The sequence below is a fragment of the Pieris napi genome, chromosome Z, assembly GCF_905475465.1.
Source record: "Pieris napi chromosome Z, ilPieNapi1.2, whole genome shotgun sequence".
Taxonomy (NCBI): Eukaryota; Metazoa; Arthropoda; class Insecta; order Lepidoptera; family Pieridae; genus Pieris; species Pieris napi.
In genome coordinates, this window is record NC_062259.1 from 4,080,792 (window position 1) to 4,105,905 (window position 25,114).

Consider the following 25,114-nt stretch of genomic DNA (forward strand, 5'->3'; position numbering starts at 1 on the left):
ACCATTATTTAAACGTTTTTTTTCACTTACAATTAAGACGGCCGTTTGAGAAAATTTCGTTAGTTAACAATTATTTAACTTGTTGAAAAATTAACTTTAAGTAAAATTTTCAACGGGAATAAATTAATTAGTGTTTAGAACACACCATAATTTTTTCAAATTTAAAAAAAAATATTCAATACCTTAAATAAATTAATTAATGTGCCGTAGTCGCTTTTGACGCCACGCGCGAATCCTAAAAATGTCACCCGCAGACCTATTTTCAGCGTTAAATTAAAATTATAAACAATGGAGATAGAGTTCCGGGAGCTAGGAGTTTTTTATTGGAAATTTCCTCTTCTTTCAGAATCTTTATTTGAAATTTCTTAAATATTAATAGTTTATTAAATATTGGCAAAAAACTAAATGCCATTTTTTTTCATCTTTAATTGTATATAACTTTTGCAATTTTTTATGTGCTAATACACGCTTTTAGCACATTTTTCTAGACGCCATTCCGGATCCAATGAGCTATCGCACATAATTTTAAGAGCAGTATCTCTATTTTGTTCCATTTTCAACTTGTCGACTAGACTATAAATAAAAGTTATAAATGCTACAAGTCTGAGGCCGAGCTAGGTTGTAGAGCAAACAATATCTCTTATTTGTGTATTATGGAAATGTATTGATGATATTATATATATATATATAATATGAAATTAAAACTTTTGCCTAGACGACACAAAAAACCTTTCCGTTTTGTGAAGGTAAAAATATATTAATCGAAATATACCCCACAAAAATATTACTTATAAAAAGCAAAATATACATATAACAAAATCTCTATGAAGATAGAGTGTGGAGGTTATATGTCGTGTTTCGGTGCGTCGCCTTTTATGACCTTATTTAATATGTGACTCATAGCAATTACACGAGCGACATGCAAGTCACGCGCCGGTTTTCGTATTTAAAAACTTACTTAGATAAACTTAGTTCATAATGTAGTTTTAAGAAGAATTCGATTGTTTTAGTCCTAATACTAATTTAGTATCGTAATTAAAAATCTTCCAATTTTGTTAGCTGTGGAAACAAAATATTCGATTTATTTATGATTCGCATAGATTTGTTAACAATAAAATAAACATTGTCACTATAAATTCTAAGCGTAACCGTTTATATGTGGTATGTTTCATTGCTAAATAATGAAAATTATTTTTCAGATAAAGGTTTTGATACAACAGATACAATGGACGCTCCGATTACGGCCTCCCTGGATGTAGATTTTTGTAGGCAAGATATAATTGTCAAAGAAAATGGTCGCATTACACTGGAATGTGACCTATTGAATTTGGCAAGAAAGAAACTCAAAACTTATTGGTGCAAAGACGGCGAAGTGATTAAATCTTGGCGAAGAATTAAACAGTCATCCACTGGGAACTTTTGTAAACTTATCTTAACTTCCATCACTCCAAAAGATGAAGGAGTATATATTCTTCATTGCAATGAAGTTTTTACCCATGTAAAAGTATTACTTTATATCAAACCAGCTAAGCCAAATATTCCAAATGGAGTATTTTACATTAAAGCGCAGCGTAGACACAGGATGGGTATGCAGACGCAGCTTACTAGTTCGAAATTTTATGCTGGCGACACCATTATGCTAGAGGCCTCATTAAAAAAAAAAAAAATTGAGGAGTTTCAATGGTTTAAGAACAATAAAGTCGTGAAAGAAGGAGCTCGAAGAATAATTTTGAATGATGATAAAATCACATCTCTCTCTATAACAAAAGCAAAAGAGACTGATGGTGGCATTTTCCATGTGGTTGGCAAAACTAAATATGGCGTAGAATCGAGTTTTGCCGAAGTAATAGTGGTAAAATTGAAGCAAGAGAAATTACCGATAGGTGATTACATTCCACGTGTCGATGAAACATTTACGAAGACCGAAGAAGTATATGAAGGAGAAGAAGCAAGAATTATTTTTAAAATTTATTATGATAACCACACTGCGTTCGAGTATTTAAAAGATGAAAACGTATTGGAAGCTAATGATAACATTGAGGTCCAATATTACAACAGCAGATATATTGCTCTCAGATTTCTCACTGCAAGCATGATAGATACCGGAACCTACCGGGTAACTGTCAGCAACATAGAGACAGGACGCTCAGAGACGTGCGAGTGCAAACTAATTGTTAAAAGTATGTTAAGTATGTTATGTTATGTTTACTTTACTTTTTGATGATATCCAAAAGTAAAGTAATTAAGGTTTTAATTAATTTTATTTCAATTAATTTAATAATATTATTTCAGAAACCCGAAGAATAACGCCGAAACCAACACAAGTAAACATAGTAACACCACTAACTTCCGCTGTCACTTATTTTGGCTCGTCAATTGATTTCATGTGTAAATTTGAAATACAAGATCCAGAATTCTGCTTCGCCGTATGGGATGTTGGAGCATATAGAGTGGAAAGATCCAGTAATCAATTCAATGTAAGTTGTTAAATAAAATTTAAAGTGTTTAGCACCAATATATGTCGTAATGCAAAGATGTACGTTGGAATAATTGAATTTATCGTTTCCAGGTTTTTTGCAGAGGCTCGGAGTTTCATTTGCATATAAAAGAAGTTAAGCCCGATATGGCAGGATTAGTATTCTGCCAAATTCGTAAATCAATACCAAGAAATAAATCGGTATCTCTCTGTACCTCTATAGCAAATCTTACCATTATTCCTCAATTGATAGGCAATGTTATTTCTACTAACCTTAAAGTTACAAACAAAGAACGCAGGTTCTACTACATTGGTGTTAAAGAGGTTGTACCTATAAGCCTCACTGAATCCCAAACAGATAACCACGATACAGACACTGGAGAATCGACAAGTTTATCTACAACCCAAACTGATTTGTCAAGCTATTTACAATGTGAAGAAGGTGCGAGAGGAAATGACGAAGTTAAACTAAAGGCTTTAAAGAAGGCTCCAACGCTAAGTAATACTAAGCCATTGGATACATATATAATACATAGGAAAAGTCGATCACTAACAAGTGGAGATTATGTCACTGAGGCTATACAATTTACTGTAGTGAGTAGTAACAAAAATGGTGTTAAATTTTGTGTATTTGTTCTAGTTTGAAAAATCATTATGATCTTGCGAAATATATTTAATAGTACTTTATTTAATGTCTTGCTAATGTAATAGCGAATCTTTAATGATAACATTTTAAGGTTGGCGTCAAATAATATTTCATGCAAAATCATTTAAAGCACAAAGCCTATTTCTAGAAGCTTTTATTTTACTGCTGGATATGCGATTTATTTTTAAAAGCAATTTGCGAATACAAACAATACGCTAGTGCAATGGTTTTAATAGCGGAAAAATAAACTCAAATAACCAATGTTTTTACGCAGGAGCCAAGATCCGCGCCCTCGGATGAAAACAACGGCAATTCGATGATTATTACATACAGCAAGTAAGTTACATTTTCTTTATTAATGAATAAAAATATTTCTACGTCCTCATCTCAAATCTCTATATTTATATAAATCATAAGGGAAATTTTCACTTGTTGGATTTTTTTATTGTCACCTCTAAAAAGTATTTAAATATTACATTACAATTAGTTATTTCAAATGTCCATCGCAACCAATTATCCTGCTCTTCGAATCGCTTGCTCACTGCACGTCGTTTTGTTTCCGACCCTATTTTGGCAGATTACAACTCCCCTCTAGCTAGATTAAAATTAACATCGAACAAGAGAAAAAACCTGCCTCGGGAATCTACTATAGTTAGTTATAGTTTTACAGAAATTATTATTATGTGCTAATTTTGCTAGCGGCTTAGTTTTAAAATAATATAATATATAAAATGTTATAAATACATGCGTATTACGTTCGATGACGAACCTTGTTAATATTTTGTTCAATCTTTGTATAGACTAGACAAGGCTGTTTATTGGATGGAAGCAATTTCTAACAGTCCTGAGATTTTTCAAAAAATTATCGTCGAAAATGGAATTCACGAGGATGCGAACACACCCAACGGTGCGGTCCAAAGACTACATGCCATTGTCTTCAAATGGTATGTATTCTTAAATCGACTTTCACTTTTTATTATATTGATTTTTTCGCAAGAGAAATGAACGTAAACATTATGTTTATTTGAGTATCATTTGATCTCCGATGAGATGATGGTTCGTTCGATTTACATTTTCTCCATACAGGCCTTTTAGGGACATGCTATGCAACTAGTTCATTCTTTTCTTCTGGTAGTATATATTTATATAGCGTATTTACCATGGAACTCGCTAAGTGTCACGGAGAATATTACTAAACTTATTTCTATAGTAATATCCTTTCTAAATAAATATATAATCGATGCTATGTTAGATTAAACAACGATTCTATATAGACAGAAAAGAGAAAACTGGGCATCATGGCGCGAAGTAAATTTATAGTTTATATGATTTTGTTTGTTAGGAAAAGCTCCCAATAAGCTAGTATTCATGTTTACATCTGGAACATCGCCGTCATCCACTAATTTGACTGTAGCAGCAGCTATGTAAAGATTAGGTTATTTTTTTCTTAAATGGCAATTTTTTATTCATTATTAATCAAGAAGACTTACTGTGACTACTATGACTAATAATTGCTTATACTCGTACTACGTTAGGTAGAACAATCCAACTGTAAATTCAAGGCTTTGTCATTCGAGATTTTTGCTTTATTTAATTTACGTATGACCGTAAAATGTCACAAGTTCTAAGCTTTGCTTAATTGTGTGATTTCGACAGGGAAAATCCGGCCGACTACTGGTTTGAAGTTGAAATGTTAGACGCTGAAGAATTCGAGGGGTCTGGGGTAACCAGTACTCCACAATTCAAATTGCTAGATGCTCCAGTTGAGAGAATCTTGAAATTCCGCATACGCGCATTGCACGTCAGGGAAGATTATTACATTTATGAAAATATTGGTAAGATTATATTATGCTATTTGATTATACCTAGGTAACACTGAGAATGTTTAGAAAATGAAAAACGGCTAATGTAGAAAGTTGCCAATACTTTTATTGCTTTTCGAAGTAATCTCCGTTCCTCTCTACACATCGTCGCGTTCGTTGGAACCACTGAGAAATGCAGTGGGCCCATTCTTCCTTAGGGGTCACTTCCATGGCATTTTCGTATGATTTCACCGCATCTTCGGGGCTCGTAAAGCGATTACCTTTTTATATTTTATTTAAATACCTCGATTTTTTTGATCCACGACATTTTGACCACCCTGTATATATCGCAGCCTATCATAGGATTGTTGTTGAGTAAGCCCACAACGAAAGTCATAATAAATCATTGACCGAAAATTTTGTCGCTTTAGGTTAATTTCCACGTCTAACAAGAGTAGATTTGCCGCCAATTCACAAAAACAAATGACAAATAAATGCAATATACTAGATTAGGTTACCAAAGAGTTCTAAAATTGAAATTCAAAAACGTTTTCATTAACAATGTTTCTAACTGGCCAGTTCTAAACCTTTTCAGTGTCACCCACGTATGTTGTCATCAACGGAGAAAACGAAATTATGTACTAATTCAATTACTTTATAAAACTAGAAACATGGATAATAGTAAATAATGTAATGAATTCGCGTTTATAGCCGGTATTTAAGTTTTATTTAATGAAAAATTAATGTGTTCCAGTTGTATATTCTCTATTCCAAATTAAGCTGTTTATTAGAGAATTATACATTCAATGGGCTAAAACCATATCCAACTAAATCTAAAAAGTATCAGATCACTTTAAAGGCCGATTTACATTATCTTAGTGTATAGCAGAGTGCTTTAGGATAGTACTTTAGTTGAAACATGTAAACGCTACTTGCTTTAGTACGGTTCTATTTGACTTTCAAGTTGAATCAAAATAGAATCGCTTTTTATTTTTCTTTCAAGTGATAGCCCTCCCGCGCCCGCGCAACCCCGAGATCTTCCCTCGTTGTGTGTAAACCCGTAATTTAGTAAAATCTTTTGTGCACTCTGCACAAGTGCCGTGAAACGTGTGCGTGTTTTTTGATTTTTAAAGATGGCTAAATGGTCGGAAGCTACAACTATAAAATTTATGTCTGAATATGTTGTTACACGAATGTTTGTGGAACGTTAAAAACAATTTATACTTAAATAAACAGGCTAGGCATTTGGCATACACTGCCTTAAAAGAAGCTATTTTATTTATTATTTATATTAAGTTTATTTATTTCGAATAAAATCTCGTCTTCTATTTTTGTTCCATAATTACGTTAGTATTTTGCGTAGAATAGAGCGTATTTGCCGACGTCGTTGCTGATACTCTACTGGAAGAAATGTAAACGTTCACTCGCAACGCACTAAATCACTAAAGAACTTGCCTTTCAACTTGTACTAAAATACTCTCCTAAACACTAAGATAATGTAAATCGGCCCTAAGCCAAAGAAATGTTTTCACTGAAAACGACACAATTACAAGTTTAAGCCTAATATTGAATGTGATATTACTTTTAAAACCTTTATCTTCATAATCCGTCTAAGCTTTTAGTGGAACACATACATTCTCAGTGATCATGTTTTAAAATTTGTACATACCTACCTATCCGGCAACGTACTCGCAAGTTCACTGGTATTGAAAATGTCCACGGCGGTTATGATTTAACATAATCATAACCGCCGTGAAATATTATATCGTTAACTAATATTATAACATAAACTTCAGCGTTCAAAATGAGATCAGAACCATGGAAATCGGATTACCTGGCGAGATGTTCGAGGATTCTGATGATTAAAAATTATAAGACAATTTTCAAAGAAACCGGGGTTAAATTGGGGGGTGGAGCTTACGGGGATGTCGATTTAGTGAGATTTATCACTGGAGAAAACTATGCTGCGAAAAATATTGATACAGCAATAAATATTATGAAGACCAGGTCCTTGAGGGAGTACCATACACTAGCTAGTTTGTCCCATCCAAAGTTGGTCCGAATGTACTTATCATTCTGCGGAAACGAAAACACCATATTAATTATGGAGTTGTAAGTATTTTTTTATTTAAATTAACATGTATTTTCAGTCACATTAAACACTGTGCGTCTCTTATAAAAGACAAGTGTCTCCGTAGTTCCGCCACCAATTGAGCCTACATTTCATATGCACTTTGCAACCAATATCTTATCTTTTGAGTTTGAAACTCTATTTCATAGTATGCTATAAGATTTATAATAAAGATTAATAGACGATAAGAATTTTTCATATGTTTATGTTATTAATAACTTTAGAAAATAATTATGTAAAGATAAAAGTAAATATACAGCAAAAATGTTCACTGGTGTGTTTTCCAATTGCTTTGGAGCTTTGCTCAGTAAAATAGATTGAAGTACGATGTTTCATAACAGCTTTAATTTAACAGATTTTTTACACTTATGTTTTTAGTTTGAGGGGGGGAGAACTTTTCGAAAGGTTGGTGGAGGATGATCACATGAACGAGACGGACGTCATTTTCTACATACGTCAGATATGCGAAGCTCTTCGATACCTTCACTCGAATAACATCATTCATATGGACCTCAAACCAGAAAACATACTTTGCGAAAGTCAAAACACCCGGCTGGTGAAGTTAGCTGACTTCGGCCTCGCACATCAGATAAAAGACTTTGAGGACTTAACCTTAAGGACCGTGTATGGTACCAAGGGCTACGTGGCTCCAGAAGTACTTAATTTCGAACCATTGACTACTGCCTGCGATATGTGGAGCTTTGGAGTGCTAACATATTTGCTGTAAGTACCTACCTAAATTGCGAAATACCTAGCCGACTTGGTAGGCTTTTAACTCAACTTTAAAGGTTAAGTTATATAAAAATATAGATTTTAAAATCAATAATTCAATTTATGCTTATTCGCTTTAACTGTCTTTTTTTAAATTGATAAGAAGGCTGTATATTTTATTACAATAATGTATGTCATTCATACTAACAAATTAACTTGTCTAGATTATCTGGAATGTTGCCTTTCACCGGGTCTAACACGTCTGAGATATTTTCTGCGATAAGACGTGGTCAATTCAACTACTACGACCCTGCCTTCAACAACATATGTCATCTCGCAAAAGATTTCATAAATAACCTGTTAAAGTCACGCCCTGCGTCTAGAATGACAGCTGCAAACGCTTTAGAGCACAGGTGGCTAAAAGAGGGCCCATCGAATGGTTTCGGTAACAGCCCTCTGAAGAAGACCACAGATAATCTCCGGGATTATCTCGCAAAAAATCGAAACAGGTGGCAGGTATGATTTCGCTTTTATAGTTTAGCGTAAACATGAGTGTTTGCCTTTATAAGCTGTGTTACAGCTGTGTAAAAAATCATTATTAGTTTTCTGAAACCTAACCTAACAGCTCTCAACACATCTGCTCATAGTCTAGCTGACTGATTGCAAGATAAAGACTTATATAAAAAAAAAAAGTTTTCCGAAAAGCGGGCGTGAGACAATTCCGTATAGCGCCGCATTTGACTTAACTTTCATAATTTCAAAATAACTTCAAAAATCAAATTTACAAAAGTTTTCAAAAGCCAAAACATTAGTGTCAAAAAGAATATAACATCATTTTAAAAGCACCAATTACTTTTTTCTTTAGACCTTTAAGTGTCGTATGTAACTCACTTTTGCTGTTTAATATTAGAGGATTATATTATGCTAAATGTCTTTGTACACAGAGGGCCGGTAACTTCGTGATCGCAGCTCGACGCTTGCGCAGGCCTCTACCAAAGTCCCAGAATGAAGAACGTACTTAAATTCATCAAATTATGTTCGTGTTGTGGTAAGTGTTTTTCGGTTTTATTTATAAATACCACGAAACTGATATAAAACTAACTATTATACTAAAAAAATTCTGGTTATGTCTAAAACGGACGGACATCTAATATCTAACCTTGTAACATTCAAACGAAATAAACACTTTTTTACAGTTCATCCTATTCTGGAGACGCGTACAAGATAAATGGGTAGTGTAATGTTGGGTATCTAGAGCCGTTTGAGCCAAAGTCAAAGCTATAGCTACATTGGTTCTAAAACCAGTATAGTAAAAGTAGCTAAAAGCGAAATATTGTAATATATATTTACTTTAAAATCAATCAAAAAGTAAACAGTCTTAACAGCTTCACTGTCCAAGCATGAAAGTGGAAGTCCCGTCACGTCACGCGTTTTTATGAAAAATACTTACCAATTTTAACACATTGTTTCATCTCACCTTACTAGAAAAAAAAAGTTGCTGTATGTCCCAGCACTTTGTAACTCCTCAGTGATATGTACTGTCAAGTCCGCGCGATATACGCAACTATCCCCGTGCGTCCACAACTCCAAAAAGCTTAAGGTGGGAACTGACCAACGTTACGAGGTGTAATGTAACATGTAATGTAATGTTACACAGCGAGCATTCGTGCAGTCAGTACGTCGTGTTACGGGGAAAAACAACGTAACACGACGTACTGACTGCACGAATGCTCGCTGTACAACATTACATTACATGTTACATTACACCTCGTAACATTGGTCAGTTCCCACCTTTAGAAGTTGTACCGTAGCGTAAGCGTAGACACTGAACACGTGACGCACGTATGTACTGTGAACGTGTAGAGCTTTCCGTCTACAGACCTCATATGGTTTGTGGACAGTGAACCTGTTAATAATGTTATTTCACAGTATTTAAGTGTTATTTCAATGTTTGAAAGAAATGTCCTATAAATACTTAGATCTGTCCTGCAAGAAATTTTTTTCCTTATGAGGAATATATATATTGAAATATTTATAGTAGGGGAGCCCACAATGCTAAATGGGGATTTACTCGTCAGAGAGACCTATTGGGTTGCGAAGCTTAGATAATTATAAGAAAAAAAAAAAAATGTCATATATCGTATACCCTTTCATCGTTGGGGGAGCGGCTAAATAATTTCAAAAATGATAATAAAAAATAAAAATTAACCGGAAGAACCGGTTTACTTAACGTTATTCTAAAATATTTATAAAGTTTATAATGTAAATTTTATTGATTTTTGCAAAGTAGTTTTACCACAAAACACACTTTATGTTATTATTTTTAAACTAATATAGGCATCACGCAGCCGCACGTATTAAACTTTATCGACGAATTTTTCTGACTTGGACTTGTGGAAATCGACAGATTATATTTTTCGTCATCCTTGAATTATTTCCTTTAAAATAAAAAAAAAATCAGCCACGCTCGAGAATGTCAAGATGACGTTTTTTTTTTCTTTGATTGGACAATTCACACCAATTGACCTAGTCCCATGCTAAGCTGGTGAAGCTTGTGTTATGGGTACTAGGCAACGGATATACATACATATTATACATACATAGACCTAACACATATAAATACATATTTAAACACCCAAGACCTAAGCACAACACCAAATGCTCATCACATCGATGTTTGTCTCAGCCGGGGATCGAACGCGGGACCTATGGATTCGCAGTCAGGGGTACTAACCACTAGACCAAAGAGCCGTATCGAACTTAGCCTACCTTAATCTGATGCGCTCGAGATCATCATTTGATAATGATCACAGAATCACAGATCACCGGGCTGGGGCCATATAGATGGAGCTCATATTCGGTAGAGAGACTTAACCGTGTAGAAGGTATCTCGATATCGGTATCCCTGTATGTATATTAATCTGCCACGCCGGAGTAAATCCCCAAAATCCCCTCTTGGGCTCCCCAGCTATTACTTTAAAAGTTAATGTACTATAAAAGTGTTATTTCAATGTTTGAAAGAAATCTCCTATAATTATATACTAGTTGCGCTGTAAACAATTTAATTATTTATATATAGAAATAATTACTTTAAAAGCACTCTTAAAATGGTATATAACTGTTATTTCAATGATTGAAAGAAATTTCCTATAAATATAATAGTTGCGCTGCAAACAATTTTACTATTTATATATAGAAATATTACTTTAAAAGCACTCTTAAAATGGTATATAACTGTTATTTCAATGATTGAAAGAAATTTCCTATAAATATAATATTTGCGCTGCAAACAATTTTACTATTTATATATAGAAATATTACTTTAAAAGCACTCTTAAAATGGTATATAACTGTTATTTCAATGATTGAAAGAAATTTCCTATAAATATAATATTTGCGCTGCAAACAATTTTACTATTTATATATAGAAATATTACTTTAAAAGCACTCTTAAAATGGTATATAACTGTTATTTCAATGATTGAAAGAAATTTCATATAAATATAATAGTTGCGCTGCAAACAATTTTACTATTTATATATAGAAATATTACTTTAAAAGTACTCTTAAAATTGTATATAACTGTTATTTCAATGATTGAAAGAAATCTCCTATAAATATACTAGTTGCGCTGCAAACAATTTTATTTTTTATATATAGAAATAATTACTTTAAAAGTACTCTTAAAATGGTATATAAGTGTTATTTCAATGATTGAAAGAAATTTCCTATAAATATAATATTTGCGCTGCAAACAATTTTACTATTTATATATAGAAATATTACTTTAAAAGTACTCTTAAAATGTTTTATAACTGTTATTTCAATGATTGAAAGAAATTTCCAATAAATACACTATATATTTGCATGATAGTTTGACATATCCTGCTCTTCAAAAACTTTTAAATGAGTAAATAGCTCTTGAAAGTCATGTTTTCAACTTTCCTGCAGATTTCGCGAGCTTCACGAGAGGCATCACTTGATACCATTTAAAATAAAACCTTAATCAATTGTAGAAAATTGAATCTTCTACGTTTTAGATAAATTATATCATTGTAAGTTGTTTTATCAGGCATTGTAATAATTGATGTCTACTCTTAAACTAATGTTTTATCAATTAATTGATGTGATTTAATCATGAAAAAGAATAGTGAAAGACGTAGTATAAAGATATATTCTCGTAATGTAGTGTGTATTGTAACAATGTTATAATATATATATTGTTGTTATGTCTTAAACCCTCTATTAATGCTGCAAGCATTGGGCCAACTGTAGTAGCAAAAAATATATTTATGTAATAGTAAAAAATATATTTATGTAAACATCTCTTTATAAATTCTTATTTATAAAATATTTTTCTTATATTATTTTGTAATGCAGCCATTAAAGTGACTCGACGAAGCTTTGAAAGTTATCGAGGCGTTAACACAAAATATCGCTGTTACTCAGCATCACTTTTATTGAATATCTCTATGTGAAAAATATTGTGAAAAATATGTAGAATAAAAATAAAGAATATAAAACCTAAATATCTTGTTATTACGCCTGACCTTTCCACAGACTTACAAGTAACTTGTTGAGAACCTGTCACGTTACGGGCCGTTGTAGAAATATTGCTATATTTATAAATGGAAAAGCCCAATAATATTTTTCAATGTTCACATAACTTTTTCTCAAGAAATATTGATTAAAAACAGAAAAATCTAGATTTTTTAAAATTTATAGTTGGAGGGTTCTCTGTCATAAGAATGAATTATATTCATAAAATAAACCAATAATTTGCAATATCGTTTATTTCACAAACACCGGGGAGTGATATATATACGTATAATAATAAAACAACTCATATTAACTAATATTGGAATTAAATACACTCGATTTATGAAAACAATACGATAAAAAAACAGGGTATAATATTCTAGTTTTACTGTAAAACAACTCAAATGCGTCTAATTTTACGCCATTCTTCGCTTTCTACTCCTGAAATAAATATAATTACTTTAGTAACATGGGACTTAAATATAAAAACGTTTATTAGTACATTATTGGAAACATTAAATATTCGCAGTGCTTTGCTTCGCTAGTTAAAATGGGTACCCAAATCGCAATGCATTTAGAAATAGTTTTACAATTATACCAAGGTTTGGTAAAAACTGTTGTTGCGGACATCGGATCCTTCATCGCTTTTCTACTCTTCAACAATGTCATCAAGAAATTGTGATTCAAGTTTCTCATTGATATCAATCAGTTTCAATCAGTCTCAAAGCGTGAAACAATTGTTTACGCCTAATCTACCCGAAACTGTCAACTGATTTCGTCAATGGTTTTGAAGGAAATGGTTATAAAGAAATGAGTTTCAATACAGTAATTATTGAGAAAGGTCGACTTCGAGCCTAAGGTGGAAGCCAAGTCAAATCCTTACCGTCCGCGTCAGTCTTGTCTTGTAAAAGACGGCGTCCTCCGTCTGTACAGTCGGGCTGGAGAAACACTGCTGGATCTTGAATGAAATTTTCCCTTATGCGAGATTACTTCCAGTCTTGCCGATGCCTCTACCCGTCCAAAGTCATTCTCCAACGTGATCCGGTAGAGACCGACATCGTCGACGGTTACTTCATCGATTTGCAGAATCCGTAACATGTCGTCTTTCTCTTTTACGCTGAAATATGTATTTAGCGGTAAAAACTTTTTTGTAATTTTAGGCTAGGGCGCTCACGATACAAAATGAATTAATAAACTATCCGATACCTGATTCGAGACGTAGGAGTGATAATAATGCTATCCTTGTCCCAGGTAGCCCAAGGCGTGGGGAATCCTCCAACCGCACATTGCAAAACCACGCTATCTCCTTCTTCCACCACCTTGTTGAATGGATAAGTGTAGAACTTGGGACCAACCTCGCGGGTTGGACTGCGAAGGCGATGACTTTCGGGGCCTAATGAAGTATATTATACTTATATAGAATATTTTTATTCATTTATCCTTTGTAAATATTAAATCGATTCGGTTTTTGCAATAAAAATGCAATTCAACGCAGGTCGTAAATTAAATACCAAGAAAAAAAAGTGTTTAGTAAGAAACAGTAAAGTGCCAATTTATTTTAATTAGTACATTATTATAATAATGGAAATGGTACATGATTCGAAAAGTTCAAGACTTATACGTACCGTATATGATTGATTGATAGAAAAAAATTTAAAAGTTAAAACTAGTAAATATGAAATTATTTTTTTCTTCATCAGATTTCAGTCAGTCTTTCAGACTCTCCTGGCACGACTGACTGCTTATGATAAACCGGATCTGTTAGTACCTACCACGGAATAATCTGTAAAATGTGTATCTTAGACCTAAAATTATTATTGATGTGATAGAAATGTTGCATGAACATGCGATACCCCTTTCACCTGAACGTGCTGGAGTTCGTGAGACAGAACGCGCTGGGGTGACGCGCGGGGTAGATCGTGGCGTTGACGCAGCTGAAGCCAGCGCGGGTGGGCGTTGAAGTCGCTGGCTTATAGTATTCGGTTCCCCGGGTGCTGTGCATACAACAAATCTCTTGTGACTCATAGGAAAAACTAAAATTGTAATAATATCCATTAGGCTAAACCTGCAATTCTCAACTCCGGCTGCAGCAAAATTATTTGAATGCGCAGTTATCCCTTTCTGGTACAATATAAAATTAGGCGTTGTTGAGGGTTCAACTTACGATATACTACCAAGCAAGCAGTGGATGTAGCCTTTCCGAGGTTGTTGGAGGCTTCGCATGTGTAGGTGCCTTCATCCTCAGCGGCAACTTGCTTTATCTTCAGTCGCGCTGTGCCCAGGTCATATGTCGATTCGAAATCAGGACAATCAGGAAGAAGCTGCAATAAAAATAATGTGTGCGTGTACTCGTGTAGACACGTAAGATGTGAAACTTCTTTATGACCTTATTTTTCGAAAAATGATCTACTATATGCTTACAGAAACTGGTTAAATAAAGTTAAATTAGATAAAGTTTAACAAAAGGCTTTTATTATCATAGACATGAATACAAATACAATTACGTATTTCATTTTACCTTATTACTACTAAGATTATTACAGAATTTCATTAATTGTAATAGAATTATTACTATCATTGTTATCGTTATTATATATTATTGTTATTAATGGCTTCGAATCTCTTCGGATCAACCGTGGAAAAAGATGGCGCGTAACTGAAAAATGTGACGGTAACCATTTTATCACAGAACACCAGCGTGTAGGGAATGGGTTCCACCTTATTGTACTCGCATTTTGTGCGGTGAGTGAGATTCCCGGAGCCCATCCCATTAAGTCCAAAGTCCCATCACTTCGCTAGAAGGTATGGCAATCTGCATTACGGTCGTCATCGACGGAGTAACATAGCAACAAATATTGCTATGCGGACGACGGCACTGGGAATATTCTTTTACTCGAGCAGGTATTTTTCGGGCAGTAGTCGATGAGTACCGTAACAAACTTGTGTCTGACGTCGAAACCCTGCTACGTGGAGTCTCGGACTGGGATCAACTAAATCTAGTACAATTTAACCCTAAGAAGACATCTTTGTTGTGACTCCTCACTACGAAGACAATCTCCTTAAAGCCTCGGCTATCAAAAAAATATTGGGCGCAGCCAGTACGCGTTAGAGACAGACTATATAAGCGTTTTAGTCTGAGTCTGGTAGAGTAGTAGATTGAAATAATATCAAAGAAAAAACTTGAATTAATATCAAAGAAAAACAAATACTGTATAAATAAAAAATTGCATGTAATTACAAATATTATTATTTGTAATTGCGAGTGGTTAATTTCAATTTAAAAAAGTTATGCAATTTATTAAATTGTTTAAATAAATTATGCAAATAATTAAGAATTAGATCTCTTAAGTTTTATCAGACTTCTGCTACTAATAATAATTAAATGTGTTATTACATTTGATTGGGATTTAAAACCTTACCTGGTTGTAATGAAACCACCGGATATCCGGCTCCGGGTGTCCGCTAACAAGGCACTCAAACTCGATTGCATCGCTGTCATAACAGAGAAGATCAGTCAGTTCCTTCTCAAAACGCGGGATAACTTCTACGCGTCTGAAAAAAAAAAACACCTCTTTTTAATTCACCTTAGTTATTGTTATTGACAATAAAAGAAGTTTTAAAAAGAAATTACAGCCTAGATTAAAAAATACTGTTATGGATACCAGTCCACGCTTTCTTGGAGCAAAACCTGGACGTAAACGGAAAGAGTGAAGTCGAATGTGATGCCCAGAAGAGCAATGGAGCGGCATCTAGGCAAAAGCTAGGGTCACAGACATGGTAAAAGACACCTTACCAATGAAAATGGCCAGGCCAGTAAGGTGTACAGACCGAAGATGGACCGTCGAAGCCACCCGTCAGAAGGAAAGGAAAGAGAAAGGTGGGTGGCTCACAAAAGCGATGGGCTGACGACATAAACATTTCTGAGAAGAGTTTTTTTGTTTTCTTTATCTTCATAACTATTACGAGTATTATTATCTATTTTATTCATACACTAGTATTTTTACGGTGCCAAACCAATATGATAATGTCGAAATTAAAAATAAAATATATAACATTAAATGCAGAATATCGTTACTGCAAATTTACTCTGCGAACGTATAAATCGATCGTGGGAAAAATGGATGAAGCAAAAAATTCCTACAAATGGAAAGGAGGCCCTTCCAAAAGGTCATAGTGTAAGATACGAAAGAATAACTTACCTGGTATGTAATAACAAAACCATAAAAAAATTTATCATAAAAGTATGCAATTAAAGTGCCTTTATTACTATTGTACCTGATTGCTAGTTAGAAACAAGTAATTCAGACAACATTTTAAAGTGAATGTAGAGTAATTATTTTCCTAGCTAATATCGTTATTAGGTTTCGCGCTAAGTTTTCGCTCTGAATCTGAATTCAGACGGAAAACTTACCGCGAAACTCATCAAACAAATAGCAATGCAATGCAATACCACGTAACAAGTACCGTTCAAGTTCCTAGTTTGTAAAGTAGATATTTTGTTACACAAATTTAAATGTTATTGTTTTGTTATACGATATTTTTGTCTAATAATAAAATGATAATAAATAATAAAAACTTTATTTATGACAAAAGGGTTGTGACAAACATTCATATATCGCTAGTACCCACACTAAGGAGTCCCGGTGGTGTGGGTAACTAGATAACAACTGTTCCGTGGTACATGATACATGTTTAAAACAGTTAAAAAAAACTAATGGAATTATGGTGGTTATAATTTATAAGGATAAATAAATAAAACGTGTATTGGATTGGTTTTTTGGTGGACCCCGCGACCCATTGACGCTAACAAGTGATTGCGTACCCGGCTATTTCAGAACAAATTTCGCGAACGACCCTAAATCGTATTGGTAGCATATCACATACCTTCTATTCCTTACAATCCAATGCAAATCAAAGAATTATATTTATTACATAGAAAAAGAAATATTCTCCCCGCTTTACTTAATTTAATCAATACTTTTTTCACACTGCTTCGATTTCTGACAAAACAATTTTAGTTATCAGCCACGGCATCTGAAGAAGGTGAATCTTGTTTATAAAGAAAAACGAACAAAATCTGATATTTGTCATCCCCATGTTCAGTTGAGTACAGGACTTAGGTATAATTTGGCATTGCCGAAATAGAGTTATTGAGACTTCGTAAATGAATAATGTATGAAATAAATGACTAACCCATATCTAATGTTGTGTGTTTCATCACTCGAACTCAGACCTAGAATAAATATAGATGATTAAAAAACTTTTCATACAAATTATACAAATAGGCAAAAACTTAAAGATTTCGAGCTCCAGCGAACCCCGGCTTTATGAATTTGTCTATGTGCAATTACTAATTGCTCTGACTGATACTCAGGAAAATTATGAAGCGAAAATTATATATTAGAAAGACCAAGTATGCGATATTGTGATCGTACCTTTAGCAAATATCTGTAAGGATATGATTGCCTTTGCCTCTCCATGGACATTTCGAGCTACAACTGAGTAAGCTCCGGTGAAGTCCAATTTGGCGTGTGGAATTTCAAAACGGTACCGAGGACCTGCTGCCATTTGCTTGAAGTGTTTCGCGTCTCGGTAATAGTCGGGCTGCAAGTTTATATTTTTAATTTTTTTTTTTAAAGACAATTCACACCAATTGACCTAGTCCCATGCTAAGCTGGTAAGGCTTGATTGATTATATAAAGTAAATTAAATGTCACTGCGAACAAAATATAAATTAATTTTATTCAAATTCATATAAACGATTTACAGAATTCACTTGAATGTATTGAATAACAACATTTCTTATTTGTTTATAAGAATGCCGAATTTTATTTAGACGAATACCACTGTTTGCCTCTCGTAATCCTAAATCTAAAACAATGTAATTTATCGAAATAAGTCAACAAATCCATGCAAATATAAGTCACTATTTACGCAGCGCCGGTAGTTATATAATAGTCATAAGACATTTCAGTTCATATACTGAAAGATCCACCTGATTAACAAAGCTTGAGGACCAATTCGCTGTATAATATAATAATTTGAGATTTTCCTTTAGATGGACGGAGGAGCTATGATTGACCATACAAAATTAATTTACATGTCGTTTTGGAAGCCTCTATTTTCGGGCTTTTGTCGGCTAAAAGAGGCGCCCCCGAGTAGCCGATCAGGTTTGAGAAATTATAAGAAAAACTATTGTACCTTGTTTTCAGTGCTTCGTGTAAATCTTCTTGACTAAGTCACTCTTAACAACAACAAATACAAAACAACTGTTGAACTAACCTTGTTTGGATAGAGACATTAAACAAAACAAACTTTTGCATTTGCATTACGAGAAAGCAAAAAATGAAGTAAGAAAAATCTAAATTACTATATTACACGCTACTTTTTTTTATGAAATTTCGCAGTCGGTCTGTTCTGTGTGTATGAGCGTTACGGATTCAGAGACCTGTCCTTAGTGTCCTATAAAAGCGTAAAAACTTTTTTCACTCGACCCAAACTACCTAAACTTACCTTCAAGAAGTCCCTGAGCCAATATACTTCAGGTGTGGGATCTCCAATCACTTCACATTCAATAATAACTGTATCGCCTTCTTGGGCCTCAGTGGACCTTGGTTTCATAATAAACATTGGCTCCTTTGAATACCTAAAGTTAAATCATAAATTAAAATTTAAACAACATTTTGACACATGTTAACGTCAGTTTTGGTCCGCTCGAACGCACTTTCCATATAACTTGACTAAACACAAATATTATAATTATTCGAACGATACAAAATACCTGACACTTTCTCTTACAATATTTACATATTCTTTATTAATTATTCCTAAGTAAGTAGTAAATATTTTAAATTTTACTTGAGTATAAAATATTTTGTGCTGATCACTTTTGAGATAAATTATTATTAAGATATTATAATCTTAATGTACGGTCATATTAGTTAAGTTCATTTAAGTTCATATTTAAAATTTGCCGGTAAATGGCTGCGATTTTATATAGAAAAGTCAAGTTTTATCTTATATTAAAATAAAATTACTTGCATTAACTTCTATTGAAGTATAATTAAAATGTATGTGACTTATATAAAATATTAAACTAAATTTGATTCGATATATTTATATACATATTTAGTTATATATGTCAGTGAATGTTCCGATTATCAAGAAATGTTCTGACCGAGTCACTAGACCGTTGTATTTTATTCTTACTTATGCTAATCATTGAGATTTTCTTAATTTGATTTGATTTGTTTTGTTATTATTTAAGTTTAAATTGTCTCCTAGTTTAAAAAAATAACGTAACGAATTAAATTACTTTGTTGGTATTGGTCGTACAGAGCAGGGCACGTGCATCGAGTCTCGGCGCCATTTTGACTTTTGGACAGTGTGTTCGGGGTAACGCGACCAAGTTCTTTTAGAGGATTCGGTAAAGCATGGTGGTGAATAGACGTTGGACCAAGTTGGGTCTAAGAGATTTGTGTTTGAAAGTAAGATGCCTTGAACCCGCTGCTCATTATAATTCTAAAGTACCGTTTGAAGTGTTAAAAGGAAAGAACTTAAAATAAAATATTGTACCATCTATATTCGTGTCTTTTGTGTTCGCACTCTACTCATATGCCGCCCACTAAACCCACTAATGACGATGCTATTGAAGAAGGCAATATTTCTCCGACATATATATTTTATTATATTCTCCTGCCTCAAGTGTTGTAACTCCGATTAATTAGCCCCAGTCCATTTTTTTTATGCTTATTGTAATTATCTATTAAGCGATATTAGAACTTTAATAACATAACGTTTTTTACATATTTAGGTCAAATTCTATAATATACTTACGGAATATCCGGACAAATGACGGTCGGTACATTTCTCCTTTCTTCTCTTTGATCCGTTACAATTTCTACCTTCCCTGAGGTGGAAGCCTGTCCAACCTCATTTGAAGCCGTGCACGTGTAGACACCAGCGTCCCTTGGAGTCACAGAGGCCAGAGCCAATTCGATTTGACCGTCCCTGTTAAGAGTCATAATGGCTCTTCTACTTGGTCTTAGACGAACTCCATCTCTGTACCAAGTCACTCCTACTGAAGGATATGCTTCAACTATTGCGGATATGCGTAACTCGTCACCTATAACAATATCATAACATTAATAAAGCTGGAAGTTACAACTTCAGGTATGTGCTTACAATTATAACTCATTCTTTAATAGTAGAACTTTGGAGTCAGTCACTAGGAGCTGACGGTACCTTACTACTAACTTTGCTCTGTCACTATTGATATTCGAGCAAAGTGATGAAACTATTTTCGATAGGGATTTTTGTTGGTATTTTAAACCTTGGGTTATATTATCTAAGTTTTCATGCGAATTGTTAACTTTTTTGAAATTATATAGCCTATGAGGCATAATGAAGGATTATAATGGTGGTCTTCAAATCGGTCTAGTAGTTTTGTAGCCTATGCAAAAAAACATTCAAAATTTTAATACTCAAATATAAAAATTTATAAAACCGTGACCAATGATGATATATTCTCTATGTATATATCTATTGATATTTATAGATTTTTTCTATAAAAAGTTACAAAAATACATTTTGTTAGAATCAAAAGAAATCGCGGTGAAGTCCGGGGAATTAAACGATGGTCAAGTCTTACCTTCATTTAGGCGATACAAGGGTTCAAGGCCACAGCAGAATTCTGGTGCAACGTAGGCCCTGATGCCTTTATCTACTACGAGGCTACATCTACAGCTGACTGCACCACTATTGTTTCTTGCCAAAGCTTCGTATAATCCACCATCATCAAGCGTGGTCGGAGCTATCTCTAGTGTGTGAAAGTGTTCGTCTTTGTATGATGTTTTTCGACCTGATTGAAGATATACAAAATCTTAATATTTAAAAAAAAAAATCGTCGTTTGAGAAAATTTTGAAAAAACTCCAATACGAAACGTTCATGGGTTTGTTTTGTATTTAATGTTCATCCCGTCGATACGATAAACTCTCCCCACAATTCAAAGCACGTAATTAAATAAAGGTCGAGATATAACATCCACAATATTCGGATAGCGGCGTGTAAAGGTCGATTTACATCAAACGAGCGAATGCTCATTCTATCCCCACTACATCAAATTCTTCTAGTGTAAACAGGCGTAGAGCATTCTTTCGTTGTTCTTAGTGCGTTCGCAAAGATTCTATAGAATATTCTAAGAATGCTCGTTCGCTTGATGTAAACGGCGCAAGAGCGCGCGAACAGTTGCTTAGAGCGTTCTAGTGTGTTCGGACGTGCTCGCGCCACTGAGCGGTCTTTTCAAAGCGTTCTTGTGTTCTAGCTCTAGCTCTATGTTCGTTTGATGTAAATCGATACCTCTAGTTTTCGTTTACACTAAAAGATTACGAAAGAATGCTCTTGTTCTAGCTCTAGCTCTATGTTCGTTTGATGTAAATCGACCTTTAAGGTGGAGACTGACATCGAATTTTCGCTCGATGTGAATATTCGCATGACTATTTGTTAGTTGTAAGCATGCTCACAACACCTGTATATTCGAGATTCGATGCTCCATCCCTGAGCCCATCTTTGTAATGTAACATTCAAAGGGATTCGCCAAAAATACCATAATAACAATCAAAAGTGTTTTACTACGAGAGTAACGCGCCATAATCTTTAACTTGTCTGTTTGTTATGCAAAATATTGGTTACAGAAAATTTTGATAATTTTTCACAATAAAAATCAGCCCAGGAGAAGGAAAGGACACTTCAATTAGGTAAATCCAACTTTTACAAGGAGATCAATCGAAAACTCCGCCATATACTTAGAAAACTATGTTCTCTCGTAAATAGAAAACTACGTGTTCAGTGATTTCGTTCCCTCAATGCTTAACGTCAAAAGTCTTCGAACACTGCGCTCTACCAGTGATGACTTACGGCTCTGAGCTCTTGGTCTTCTACTTCAAGCTATGAAGGGGGCTATGCTCTGTGTTTCTCTATGCGATTGAATTAGAAATAAAGAGATTTGTAGAAGAAATAAAGTTACATAGCCAAAGCTTAAATGGCAATGGGCACAACGGATCGCTTATGGGACAAAAAAGTCCTGGAATGGAAGCCAACGACCAGCTTAGGGGAGAGGCCTAGCAGAGGACGTCAATAAGCTGAAACGAACAAACAAGGTTATGTTCAAAAAGATAATGGCACGTGAATGCCTTTCTCAGAATAAGGCACTTACAATTTGCCGGCTTTATTCTAGAGATTTGAATCAAATTCCAATAGTAATATAAATCTCAGAATATTTGTATTATAAAATCAGATGTGCACAAAAGAACAATCTTTGTTTTTAAAAAAAAAAAATTTTTTTGTGATAAATGGAAAGATCATATATAAGTTTTATAACAAAACTATTTTTTTTCGCAATAATTCAAAAGTTATTTCAAAGAAAAAATATTTTTTTAATCCAGTGCCGGAAACACGCCGAACAAACCCGAGCGCGTGTGACGTCATGTTAGTTTTCACTCATTGCAGTTTATAGAAAAATAATAAATACAGTGTGAAATAGATCAATATTTAATTTTGTTGTCATTGTTAAATATTTAAATTTATATTAAAAATGTCGAACCTCAAAAGTTATCGTTCTTGTTTTTTACCATTATGTACGAATACTACAAAAACAACTCCTGACAAAATGTTTTAAATGTTCCCCAAGATGACAAACGTCTAAATAAATGGTACAAATAATATTTTTACGACTTAGTTGAACATAACCTATAGCTTTGTTGCCGTAACTCTCCCTCGATGAATTTATGAAATAAATAATTATATTTAATATAATGGAGAATAAATACATAAATATTTTCATTTATTTTATTATTTTTTAACAGACTTACCTTGATACCTTGGCAACTCGAACTTCAGCAGAATTAAACCGAACGTCATTTAAAAAAAAATCGGTGATCATAAATATATCAACTTCAGGAATATTATCAGACTTTGCCTTAATAAATCCTTTATCATACATAGCTAATCGGAACCAACTAACAAACCGGTATTTACCAATAAATTTTCAATACTGTACTGTACGCTGTACTGTTATTAAATAGCTTTAATATTATGATGTCACAACTATGGTGATCATTCATAGCGCGTTTATAGTCACGTGATTTTTATTTAAATTTCATCAATTTCTAATTGTTTATAATTAATTGAATTTTTTTAAGTTCAATATTACAATAAAGTTTTATAATATATAAAAAAAAAACATTTTTTTTTCAAAAACCCAATTGTTCAAAGTGTACTTAATCAGTGATAATCGTACCGGCGTTTTTGTCTCTCATGCCTTATTTTGGGCTAACGAATATTTGAAATAATTTTATCGTAGATTTCTATACTCTACATAAAAACATGTTTTATTTTCATTCAACATATGTGTAATGGAAGTCTTGGGACAGACACGCCTGCGTTTATTAATATTTTTTAAGGCAAGTGATCAGCGATCTGTGCCGCATTTCCCAGTAATAATGGCAGAATAAGTTAGCAATTATTAGCCATGTTCATCACAAAGATAAGAGCTATAACATATTGTCATAAGTCAATAATGCCGTGGCCGAATCGATCTGAAAAGCATTACTTACTGTCAAAAGTGATTTCTTGACCATCCTTAAACCAAGTCACGTTCGGTGTTGGACTCCCTATAACTTGGAATGTCAGTCTTACAGGATACGTGGCTTGAACACGGCGATCTCTTAGCCGCATAGTGAATTGAGGCGGATATTCACCTGTTGCATCTGCAGACCTTTCTCTGAAATTTTATTTTTAATTAATAGTCTTTTCTTATAAATAGCATCGAGATATAAAATACATAGATAATGAAGTATCACAAAAATAAAATATGTTTATTTTGGAACATAAGATTCAGTTATCACTTATTCCACGTCATTAAATTTGAATCGGTAGACATCCCTACTCATCGGCAAAGAAGAAAGTTTTAGGCCGAGAGAAAAAGCCGGCGTAAAAAAATCTCGGTACTATTTTAAAATAGCAAATCATAAAACAAATCTTATTTTAAAACAAATATCACAAATTTTTTCGAAGTAGCCTGTCTGGCACTAGTCCTAGGCTCTTTTATCAACTAGATAATCGTTAACTTTATAGTAAGACTTTTTACACAGCTTTTCTTTAATACATTTCTTCAACTTTATTAAAAGGCAGATATTAAAGAGCCTCTGGGATTTTATTAACGAAGAGTATACCCTTTTCCCAAAAAAGAATTACTAACTTTAGATAGTCTAGTACGGGGAAATTGCAGCCTGCGTTTGTTCCGAGTATTAACATTGTGCGTATGTTCTTTTCTAGTAAACTTATCACTATTTTTGTATACATACAAATAATTTTCACAAATATATTGCGAGGGATATAAGAGATAAATTCAAGGAAATTATATTAATTTCCTTGAATTTATCTCTCAGAGATTCCCTACATTTTAAATTATAGAAAGCACGAATAGCCTTCTTCTGAATGATGAAAATATTTTCAACAACAGCAGCAGGACCCCATTATAATAAGCCATAAGTCGTTAAGCTGTGAAAGTAGGTAACTAATATAAACAAGTCTAGCTGTATCGACATCAGTTAGTGAGCGAATCATTGCAATTACCATTGCCATATTACGTATTGCAAATACCATTATTACACGGTTTTACTTTTATTCAATAATTGTACTGCCGATTTATATAATTATGAAATACAAGAGATTAATTTAAAACGAAAACACAACTTTATAATTTATATATATACAGCCAAATAATCTTCGGGCAAACATATTATGTTAC

General features: G+C 33.6%; 3 protein-coding genes across 7 annotated transcripts in view; 1 reads left to right on the forward strand and 2 right to left on the reverse strand.

Moving 5' to 3' along the window:
- Positions 1-1,205: 1,205 nt before the first annotated feature.
- LOC125062576 (striated muscle preferentially expressed protein kinase-like) lies at positions 1,206-9,314 on the forward strand. The gene is made up of 11 exons (XM_047668585.1): positions 1,206-2,180; positions 2,293-2,477; positions 2,570-3,070; positions 3,397-3,458; positions 3,923-4,066; positions 4,779-4,957; positions 6,721-7,036; positions 7,434-7,778; positions 7,991-8,282; positions 8,711-8,814; positions 8,963-9,314. The coding sequence occupies exons 1-10, from the start codon at positions 1,226-1,228 to the stop codon at positions 8,786-8,788; spliced, it is 3,057 nt and encodes a 1,018-aa protein (XP_047524541.1). The 5' UTR covers positions 1,206-1,225; the 3' UTR covers positions 8,789-8,814; positions 8,963-9,314.
- Positions 9,315-12,541: 3,227 nt separating this feature from the next.
- Positions 12,542-25,114, reverse strand: part of LOC125062751 — a 56,361-nt gene continuing 43,788 nt past the window's right edge. For all 5 annotated transcript variants that reach the window (XM_047668865.1, XM_047668869.1, XM_047668867.1 and 2 more), the window contains 12 exons: positions 23,919-24,085; positions 20,956-21,165; positions 20,142-20,430; positions 18,819-18,951; positions 17,741-17,909; positions 17,499-17,538; positions 15,725-15,857; positions 14,470-14,626; positions 14,168-14,299; positions 13,512-13,698; positions 13,189-13,422; positions 12,542-12,746 (listed from right to left, as the gene is read on the reverse strand). In XM_047668865.1, coding sequence (XP_047524821.1) covers positions 13,197-13,422; positions 13,512-13,698; positions 14,168-14,299; positions 14,470-14,626; positions 15,725-15,857; positions 17,499-17,538; positions 17,741-17,909; positions 18,819-18,951; positions 20,142-20,430; positions 20,956-21,165; positions 23,919-24,085 — 1,843 coding nt within the window. In that variant the 3' untranslated portion in view covers positions 12,542-12,746; positions 13,189-13,196. The remainder of the gene's footprint in view (positions 12,747-13,188; positions 13,423-13,511; positions 13,699-14,167; positions 14,300-14,469; positions 14,627-15,724; positions 15,858-17,498; positions 17,539-17,740; positions 17,910-18,818; positions 18,952-20,141; positions 20,431-20,955; positions 21,166-23,918; positions 24,086-25,114) is intronic.
- On the reverse strand, positions 21,375-23,474 carry LOC125062752. The gene is made up of 2 exons (XM_047668870.1): positions 23,174-23,474; positions 21,375-23,086 (listed from the first exon to the last, which is right to left on the reverse strand). The coding sequence occupies exons 1-2, from the start codon at positions 23,303-23,305 to the stop codon at positions 22,937-22,939; spliced, it is 282 nt and encodes a 93-aa protein (XP_047524826.1). The 5' UTR covers positions 23,306-23,474; the 3' UTR covers positions 21,375-22,936.

Coding starts and splice junctions, on each gene's coding strand:
- LOC125062752 (XM_047668870.1), bottom strand. CDS start 23,305: ATGTATGATAAAGGATTTATTAAGGCAAAGTCTGATAATATTCCTGAA. Junction 23,087..23,173: donor GAGTTGCCAAGGTATCAAGG/TAAGTCTGTTAA, acceptor TATTTCATAAAT/TCATCGAGGGAGAGTTACGG.
- LOC125062576 (XM_047668585.1), top strand. CDS start 1,226: ATGGACGCTCCGATTACGGCCTCCCTGGATGTAGATTTTTGTAGGCAA. Junction 7,037..7,433: donor ACCATATTAATTATGGAGTT/GTAAGTATTTTT, acceptor TTATGTTTTTAG/TTTGAGGGGGGGAGAACTTT. Junction 8,283..8,710: donor AAAATCGAAACAGGTGGCAG/GTATGATTTCGC, acceptor CTTTGTACACAG/AGGGCCGGTAACTTCGTGAT.